The 9,385-nt window shown below is 42.0% G+C and overlaps 2 protein-coding genes across 4 annotated transcripts in view; one reads left to right on the top strand and one right to left on the bottom strand.

Annotated features, from left to right (window-relative positions):
* Positions 1-150: 150 nt before the first annotated feature.
* ptges3l (prostaglandin E synthase 3 like) lies at positions 151-1,403 on the bottom strand. 2 transcript variants are annotated; one of them, XR_015063319.1, is made up of 8 exons: positions 1,305-1,403; positions 1,128-1,241; positions 960-1,026; positions 780-878; positions 619-708; positions 489-551; positions 330-411; positions 151-204 (listed from the first exon to the last, which is right to left on the bottom strand). XR_015063319.1 is itself a non-coding variant. In XM_085903849.1 (7 exons), the coding sequence occupies exons 1-7, from the start codon at positions 1,337-1,339 to the stop codon at positions 403-405; spliced, it is 477 nt and encodes a 158-aa protein (XP_085759975.1). In that variant the 5' UTR covers positions 1,340-1,403; the 3' UTR covers positions 151-402. The 2 variants fall into 2 exon arrangements, 1 of the variants encoding a protein (XP_085759975.1); XM_085903849.1 differs by having other exon boundaries at positions 151-411.
* A 287-nt stretch (positions 1,404-1,690) lies between these two features.
* kat7b (K(lysine) acetyltransferase 7b) overlaps positions 1,691-9,385 on the top strand; it is a 33,652-nt gene continuing 25,957 nt past the window's right edge. The window contains exons 1-14 of one of the 2 annotated variants that reach the window (XM_085904511.1): positions 1,691-1,903; positions 2,644-2,794; positions 2,880-3,128; positions 3,220-3,302; positions 3,426-3,509; positions 3,596-3,694; positions 3,783-3,893; positions 4,019-4,210; positions 4,292-4,381; positions 4,455-4,595; positions 4,704-4,797; positions 4,881-5,027; positions 5,543-5,649; positions 6,055-6,590. In XM_085904511.1, the coding sequence (XP_085760637.1) occupies positions 1,886-1,903; positions 2,644-2,794; positions 2,880-3,128; positions 3,220-3,302; positions 3,426-3,509; positions 3,596-3,694; positions 3,783-3,893; positions 4,019-4,210; positions 4,292-4,381; positions 4,455-4,595; positions 4,704-4,797; positions 4,881-5,027; positions 5,543-5,649; positions 6,055-6,156 (1,668 nt within the window). In that variant the 5' untranslated portion in view covers positions 1,691-1,885 and the 3' untranslated portion in view covers positions 6,157-6,590. Of the gene's footprint in view, positions 1,904-2,643; positions 2,795-2,879; positions 3,129-3,219; positions 3,303-3,425; positions 3,510-3,595; positions 3,695-3,782; positions 3,894-4,018; positions 4,211-4,291; positions 4,382-4,454; positions 4,596-4,703; positions 4,798-4,880; positions 5,028-5,542; positions 5,650-6,054; positions 6,591-9,385 lie in introns of those variants that run through there. The other variant, XR_015063433.1, reaches the window with a different exon arrangement.

The following is a 9,385-nucleotide window of genomic DNA, read 5'->3' as shown; positions in this document are numbered from 1 at the left end:
TGGAAAGTGTTTTTCCTAATATAAATGTCTTTTTAAAGAATAACGTTTCTATGGATGGTAGAATCTGCCGTTGACATGCTCCTACAAGTAAATAAAACATTTATCAGAACTAAACAATAAATAACAGACTCTCACACCATGACATGTTTTTATTTAAATTGATAATGATTTATTAGTACCTCATACATTGAAGAAAATAATAACCTAAAAATGACATAAATAGTTTAAAAACACAATTACAATTGGCAATGACATACTACATATTAAAAACACAACCAATGAATAAATAACACTGGAAATTTATATTTGTAAATTGTTCACAGACTCACAATTAATAGTATTATTGTTTGTGTGATGATGAATCAACTCAGAAGTGTGGTTTCCAAAGAATAGAAGGCCATGTCAGTCAGACTGTGCCGCAAGTGAAACGATCAATGATCAATATATTATATAGGGATAGTTTTATATTTGCTTCAAACTAGACTTACATCACTAAGATCCCCCATGTCCGGTGCTGATCCTTTATTACTGCTGGCCATGTCCTGGATCATCTGGTGGGGAAAAAGTATTTTCAAAAAGCCGAGGCTTTGAGAAATACATCTAAATGAGTCTACTTACGTCTACGTATTTTTCATACTCTTCCCTTCCATCATCTTCTTCATTCTCCCAATCCCTCCAGTTATCAAAGTCCACAGCAATCCAACTGGGCTGCGCAAGGAAGAAAGGCATCTTTACTGTAAATGCAAACATCAGTCTAAAAGTAAAATCAATTCAAATACCTTTTCTGGATCCTTCTGAAGACGAGGCCATGCATAATCAGGCTTTATTTTTCTTAGCAAGACATTGATGTTGCGATCATAGACTCTTTCCCTCGAGTCCTTCAAAGAAATGCAACAATAAATACATCTATTGTTTGGAACTAGCACATTAGGATTTATTTAATATAATGGGATACTGACGTGGATTTGGACTTTTTCATAGAAGTGGAGTTCATTGTAAATCACATCATCTGTCTCATTCTTGCAGCTGTTAGAAAAAACCAAACAAACAGGCATCTTAATCCAACAATACAATGTGCACACACACAATCCAAACGTTAACACAATGGGTGAACTTTTTAAACTCACCACAAAGTCATTTTGTCTGTCTGGATGTCTACTTGGACATCTTTAGGTTTCTGCACCTTGAAATTGATGGTGACATATTTTTTCCTGTCAAACCACACCGCATGTGCTGGCTGACTGTTGGAATATAGAAGAAAACAGTAAAGTTAGGAATAAATAAGAGAAAAAGCCATCGCTTACCTCTCCTCTGGTCTAACAATTTTAGGTTTGTTCATTGTAAAGCTTTGGACAAACCCACAACAGAAAAACTTCTCCTGAGTAATGCTCACTCTTTCAAGTTGGTTGCTCAAATGCAGGAGAAAGGCCTGGAAGATGCTATTTATAGTAGTAGGGAGAAGCTGTTGGGGGAGGTGGTATCCCACTACCTTTTAAGGTCACGCAATATATTTCTGGAGGAAACATGCAGTTTCTGGATTATGATTATGATTATAAAAGAGATTTATAATTAGAAAACTAAAACTGAAATAAATTTAATGAAAAATGGTCACGAGTGTATACTCCAATCCGCTAGACGGCGACAATGTACATCAACGTATATTGCGTACAGCTAACAAACACAACAGAGGAAGAGTAAAACAGGAAGTAGCCACCTGCTAGCCGCCAAATAATTTTCCTCGAGTCCGTCAGGGCAATGTAGTGGCAGAATAAGACTATACTGACAAAACTTAGACTGTAGACGTTCATTTGACTACGTTTAAGTTAACGGAACTGTGCCAATTCCTTCGAACACCCGTCTGAGCGAATCATTCTTGAGCGGGAAAATGCCGCGCAGACGTCAGGTAAGAAAAAAGTGGCATGCTAGCAACCATGTCAATTGGGTTAGCTCGTTAGCAACAATGTTTAACTCTCCGTGTCGACAAAGTGTTCCACCATTTAACGCCACACCACATTTAGTTTTTTTATTTGAGTGTTTAAATGGAACCGAGAAGCATTAATTTTTTTTAAAATTGTATATTCATTTTGTTATAACTCCAAAACCGTCGGCGCACGTACGTAGCTAAAGCTAGATGACATGAAGCTAAATGTATTTTAGCGTCGCCGATAACATGGTGGACAAAGCGTGTTATTTTGTGTGAAAATATAGACGTCGAACTGAAAAAAAGGTTCACATTAACTATTAGCTCGATGAATTTTCTACCCAAAGAGTAGCTGGGAATGAGAATAGTGGGTGTAATGCCTGAAATGTTTAATTTGTTAATGCAGTTTGGTACGTGAAGAAAACGGTTTTAAAACCAGGCGCTAATATGCTACAATAACACCACTGGGATTCGGTGACACAAATGTTTAGCCTTATTCTGATTTAAACTGGATTTTTTTTTAGCATTATTACTGAGTGTTTTGGTAACACGTATCATAAAATAGCAAACTGTGGCCTGTCTTGGAGCATGAGGCGTTTTTGTAAGAAAGACATAACACTCTAAACGTAATTAGTTGCTTTGTGGGGGAAAACCCAATTTTGAAGAGGAAATATCCCTTTCCTTGGTGTCTCACTTTCTTTCATGTTTGTTCATCACAATAGAGACATATGGCTGGGAGTGGTTCAGATGGAACTGAAGATTCAGACTCATCTGCTGAAAGAGAACAGACCAACAGTTCCGAAAGTGATGGGACCCGCACTAAGAGACAGCGCCTCACCAGAGCCTCCACTCGCCTGAGCCAGAGTTCTCATGGTTTGTGTACATGTCATACTAATAATGTCATATTCTCATTCAATTTGCGGAATAAATAATTGTGGTTGGTCCTCTTTTATCGCAGACACGGCTGACTTGAAGCAGGCTCCAGATCATGACGAATCCCCGCCACTGACGCCGACGGGAAATGCGCCGTCCTCTGAGTCTGAGCTGGATATCTCCAGCCCCAATGCATCTCACGATGAGAGCCAAGCCAAAGATCAGGCCAACAGAGACTCTGATAAGGATCTCTCCCACCGACCCAAACGTCGCCGATGCCACGAGACGTACAACTTCAACATGAAATGCCCGACCCCTGGGTGCAATTCACTGGGTGAATTTGCCTTGCACTTGCCTCAAGTTGTTTTTGATAATATCAAAGAAGAATCTATCCATGTATTAATTATTTCAATGACTTCAAATAGGTCACCTCACAGGAAAACACGAACGTCACTTTGCCGTGTCGGGATGCCCCCTGTACCACAACCTGTCTGCAGATGAATGCAAGGTGAGATTTTGGCAAGTTGTCAGCAGTTTTTGAGTGGGCAAAGCAAGTCGCAGTTTGTGTGTTTACAGCATTTAATAGGTTACATAATTTCGATTTAGCTAACATGCTAACATTTATTGTCAGGTAAAAGCTGTTAGCCGTGAAAAGCAAGACGAAGAGTTGAAGGGACAAGAAGAAAGTCATTCACGTCATGCAACCCGTCACCAGGTCTGGTTTCGGCAAGCTTTTAGGCACATTTTGTTGGCTCTGGAAAATGTGGAATTGCATAAGTGAATCTTTAATGTTTCATCTAGACACCAACTTCTAAGCAGAGCAGATACAAAGAGCAGGTTGCTGAAATGAGGAAGGGGCGAAACTCTGGCCTGCAGAAGGAGCAGAAAGAAAAACACATGGTACCAGTGCATCTCCTCTACTGCCACAGCGACTGGCAGCTGAGTTGGCCCTCGCTTGTCATGTGGTTTCATCCTTTGTCTTCCACAGGAGCATCGGCAGACGCACGGCAACACCAGGGAGCCTCTGCTGGAAAACATCACAAGCGATTATGACTTGGAGCTTTTCAGGAAAGCTCAGGCTCGTGCCTCTGAAGACCTGGTAAAAATCTCCTCGCCTATATAATGTCTACAAAATCAATAGAGTACAGAGGCACTGCCTACAAAGCTGTAACTATAAACGCATTCTGACCATATTTTTACTTCCTGTTTTTGGCCCGCCCGCAGGAGAAGCTCCGCATCCAGGGTCAGATCACAGAGGGCAGCAACATGATCAAGACCATCTTGTTTGGCCGCTATGAGCTGGACACCTGGTACCACTCGCCCTATCCTGAGGAATACGCCCGCCTAGGTCGCCTCTACGTTTGTGAATTCTGCCTCAAGTACATGAAAAGCCAGACCATCCTCAGGCGGCACATGGTGAGAATCACAAACGATTGCGGTAGAAATGCTCATTGTGTTTTGCCAAGAGTCTTTCAATTGTGTATGGGTTTGTGTCAGGCCAAGTGTGTGTGGAAGCATCCTCCAGGAGATGAAGTGTACAGAAAAGGTGCCATATCTGTGTTTGAAGTTGACGGCAAAAAAAACAAGGTGTGGTGAATGCAGTCGCGTACACAACAGCATCATTTTATTCATTGATTAAAAGTTTTTTGCTACTCCATAGATCTACTGCCAGAACTTGTGTTTACTCGCCAAACTCTTCCTGGACCACAAGACGTTATACTACGACGTAGAGCCGTTTCTGTTTTATGTCATGACTGAGGCCGACAACACGGGCTGCCATTTAGTGGGATACTTTTCCAAAGTAAGGATGGAACCCAGCCCTGCTACAAATAGTGAAAAAAAATTGCAAGTATTTTTTTTTTATTATTATTTTCAAAAGCTCGTATTTATTGTCTTTTTTTATTTGTAGGAAAAGAATTCCTTCCTCAATTATAATGTTTCCTGCATTCTGACAATGCCCCAGTACATGAGACAGGGCTTCGGCAAGATGCTCATCGACTTCAGTATGTACCATAGACGCTCGCCAAAGTTCTTCCTGCCTATCTAAAAGCGTCCGTGCTGACACTTGTCTGCTTTTCTCTTCAAGGCTACCTCCTTTCCAAAGTGGAGGAGAAGGTGGGTTCGCCAGAGAGGCCGCTATCGGACCTCGGCCTCATCAGCTACCGCAGCTACTGGAAGGAAGTGTTACTCCGATACATGCACAATTTCCAAGGAAAGGAGATCTCTATCAAAGGTAAGAGTGAGTTTGTGATCTCAAACATACATGTAGCTTGCACAGTCAGGGAGAGAAAGGAGATCGTCTCTATCAAAGGTAAGAGTGTGTGTGTGAACTCAAACACACATGTAGCTTGCACAGTTAGGGAGAGAAAGGAGATTGTCATCAAAGGTAAGTGTTTGTGTGTGAACTCAAACACACGTCCCTACCGCAGCTACTGAGCTTGAAATTAATTAAAGTCGACTTAAATCACATAAACACAAAACGATTACCCTACGAGAAGTGTTACTCCGATACATGCACAATTTCCAAGGAAAGGTGATTTCCATCAAAGGTAAGAGTGAGTGTGTGAACTCAAGCACACATGTAGCTCGCACAGTTAGGGAGAGAAAGGAGATTGTCATCAAAGGTAAGTCTTTGTGTGTGAACTCAAACACACGTCGCTTGCGCAGTTAAGGAGAGATCCTCGGGGAAATGAAGACAAGTTTAGCGTAAGGCTTTGAACGAAGTTGTGCTGTTTATTTGATGCACAGAGATTAGTCAGGAAACTGCCGTCAATCCCGTGGACATTGTGAGCACGCTACAGTCTCTTCAGATGCTCAAGTACTGGAAGGGGAAGCACTTGGTCTTGAAGCGACAGGTGAGAAAACTTCCATTAGTGGCTCTTTTTTTTCTATTTGCATTGCACGTTGCACGTGTTTGTGTAGTCAAGGGTGTCATCGCGTGCCGTCATTGTGCTGATGCTAATGCATGTTGTGATCTTACATAGCAGCATGATTGTGCTAATGCTAATTAATGCATGTCTTGATTGCGTATGTAGACCTCCCGTGCGTAGTAGTGGCTTGCAGTTTACCCGACTAATCTAATTTGTAGATTTTTAACATGTGCTTGAGCTTTACTTAAATGTGCAACTTCATCATTTGATTCATTTGAGCTCATACTAATGCAAATTAACGCTTGGTCCTTATGGTTGTATGCCTTTTGATAAATTGTGCCACTCCATATGATGGCTTACTATTCACCATAGTTTGTTTCCTCCACACAGGATCTAATTGATGAATGGAAAGCAAAGGAGGTCAAGAGAGGCAATGGCAACAAAACCATTGACCCCAGCTCGCTAAAATGGACCCCTCCCAAAGGGACATAAGTACGCGCATCCTCAGGCTACTCAATAAACTCACCTTCAGCCTCACCAGCCACAAGTAGCCTCGAGCCCCAAATTGTCAGTATAGAGCAGAACATCTTTCTGTTTTTTTTTTTTTTTTTTTTTTTTTTAAATTTCCCTTTCTATATATTTAAGTCGAATTAAAGTGTTTACAATCTCGAATTGAGTTCGCAAGGGAGCAGTTATTGACCAGCTTAAGAATGTTCATTGTGGTTTGAAACTGACTAAACATCTTTGGTTGTGAATCATGTTTCCACGCTCCCTTCCATCAATACAGGATTTGTCTCAATTCCTCTGCCAAATAATGAAAGAATATAATTTATGGTTTGCTGCAAATTAAAATTGTGAAAGTACCACTGTAAAAGAAATGCACAAAAAATCAAATAAAACAACCTCAGGATTTTATACTGATACAATCCTCGCCTGGTTGCGTGGTTCATCTAATTTCTGTTATAGCAAACGAAGAGTAATGGTTGATAACATTTGCTTCAGGAATATATTTACAAAAGAAACCCCATGAAAGTGTGCTTGTGCCTGAAACCAATGAACATCATTTCCAGAAGGTGGTAGTGTTGTCCCACGCATACCAGAAGAACCCAAACTTTATTTTTTCTGGAAAGTCTAGATTCTTACTTTAATGACAGTCATAGGTATTGTATTCGTTGTGTACATATTTTTCTAAATATCTGTGTGTACATAACGAATACAATACCTATAACTGTCATTTCTGGGGATTCACCAGAGTTCTAATTGCCAATTGGCAAATTATTCTGTTCAGTCAATAGACACAATACTAAATACCCTCCTATTATATTAATTGACAAAAAGGAAAACTCAAGTTCAAGAGTTTCCAGATGATGTGGTGTCACAAATTAAATGCTTTTTTTTTTTTTCTCTATAAAGATTTGAAATGCTCATCTTTTGGTCAGACTTCAAATGAAAAAACGTTTGAACTAAATACAAACAAGAGATATTCAAGATGAGTGTCCTTATAACTTGAGTCACAGTTTGTAAGAGATGATGAACCGGTTTGATGTTGAAGTTTGACACACCAAACTAGAACAGACATGATGTGAGGAAGACTTCTTCCATACAATGGTAGGCGGTACAGCCTCGCTGACATAATGTAGTAAATCATGGTAGTGTCGCCATCTCTCTTGTTCCCTCAGTTGTTTTTCTCGTTTTGTGCCCTGTGGCACTTTTCTGTGGCTTTTTTCTCTTGAGAAGACACAGCATAAGAAATGGCTCCTCTGTGTTCTCGTTTGAGTGAAATACTGCTTTTCCGTTTTGGCTTTGACTTGGTTCCTCAAACCGGTCTTAGACAGGTTTGCGGGCTCCGCTTGCACCATGATGGAAATGTCTTTTGAATCCTTGGGCCAAAAGGCCAAAAGAGACGCGTCGTCGTCGACATCACTTGCGCAGACCTCAGCAGTCAACATTTTGGAGCCGATACCATCAGCAAACAGATCACCCTCAGTGGCTTGAAAAGCAGCTGACTTCAAGTAAATCACAGTGTGTCGACTTGTGACTTTGCGGTCATACCCAGTAAAATGATTCTTCATACTTCATCCGTGTTCCACTACTGCTTTGGCATCTCACTCAATTAAAATGTCATTCTTTTGGATGCCGACGCTTTGAGCTAGTACCGCTTTAGTTTCTATCACGATTTTGTGGCACCATTCCTGGAACTTGCTTTACTGTTATCAAGCTCCAATTACTTCATAGCTAAAGGCCTTGAATTTGTCCCCGTTATCAGACTTCTTGTTTGTATGTGTCTTGCGGCTTCCTTGACACCCTCAGTAGATGGCAAGGCCCACTTTGGTCAGATGTGCTTACTTTGTCCAGGAGCCACTCAGCAATTCATTCCCAAAGCCTCAGAGGCTCAGAAGCCAAGTGCATAATTGCTCCTTAAGTCAATCTGCAAATTTTGCGGCATCCGAGCTGCAAACATTTGGCCTGGGATCATTTATTCATAAGTAGTGGCTGTCTGTCTGTCCACGATGCTGGTCGAGATACTTCTTACCGTTCTTGGAAAATCATATAAGTTCCAATATAGGATTGTGGCTTGCCTTCATTTCTCATTGAGCTGGATACAATTCATTGGGTTTGTCCGACCTTTATGGGTATCTTTGTGTTTCTTGTGGTTCGGGACCCTGGAGGTTTCACCCAGACTTTTGAGTACCCCCTTTTGTAAACAGCTGCTGGAAGTCTGCGTGTGTGACTCATGAGGCAACAGTGCGGTTGCAGCAGTGTCACATTAAAAAACAGATGCATCTCAAAGCCCTCCATCTTTCTAACAGCTCTTTTGACACCCGGCTTTTTACGAGTCTCCTTCATTGTGCACCGTGCTGTTCGCTGCTCCTTTTCTTTGTCCAATTTTTCCTTCTGTCTTTATCCCTCCTTCCTTCTGTCATCCTTTCTGTCTCCTCTCCCTCGCTTGTATTTGCAGGCAGCTTTAGTGCCAGACACCCTGAGGCAGCGGTAGCGCCAGCGAGTCTTCCCACCTCTGTTTTTGTGGTGGGAGATGACATGTCAAAGCTTTGAAGGGCAGGAGGGTGGGAGGGAAGGAGGGAGGAAGGGAGGAACTGGAAGGAGGGGAGGGAACACATCACTCGGCGCAGAGGCAAGCAGAGAGAATGTCATGTGGCTTGCAGTCAGACTCAGATACACACTCTTTTGCAGTCTGTCTATATGGGCAGGCAGGAATGGCGACAGGACGCACCCCCCTCGTCCCCCCCCTTCCCACACCCTCCCTCTCTTCCTCCCTTCCCTTCAGTGCTCACTCACTCCCCTCTGTCAGCCACCTTAGACTCTGAACGTGGGCCCGTTTTGGCGTAGGTGAATTTCCCTCGTAATTTTTCTCATCGCCCACAGGCGTGCCCGTGCATCGTAAGTCATTCTGCGCCGAAGTGTGCTGAGGTGTATCGAGGTGTGGCGAGGTGTAAACGGGGGGGTGCTAACAGACAAAACATGTTGGCTTTCACATCCTTGGGCATTGGCATAGTCTCGTGCAAAGGGGAAGAACAAAATGTCCTATATGTACAATAGAAATTCTTTATTTCGAGCACCAAGCAGTTAAGTCAAGCCGGCTTGTGCTACCCCTGTGATTTTTCACAATCAAGCAAATAAAATGATGAAAGGCAAATAGTTCTTTTATTGTGGGCATTGAAAAAAGTTTGACTTTGATACGAATGTCCCTTGAAGTCTACCT

Source organism: Syngnathus leptorhynchus, chromosome 22 (genome assembly GCF_054491065.1).
Source record: "Syngnathus leptorhynchus isolate UIUO chromosome 22, UIUO_Slep, whole genome shotgun sequence".
NCBI classification, from domain to species: Eukaryota; Metazoa; Chordata; class Actinopteri; order Syngnathiformes; family Syngnathidae; genus Syngnathus; species Syngnathus leptorhynchus.
Note: the sequence above shows the minus strand (reverse complement) of the source record. Positions and strands in the feature narration are given on the sequence as shown.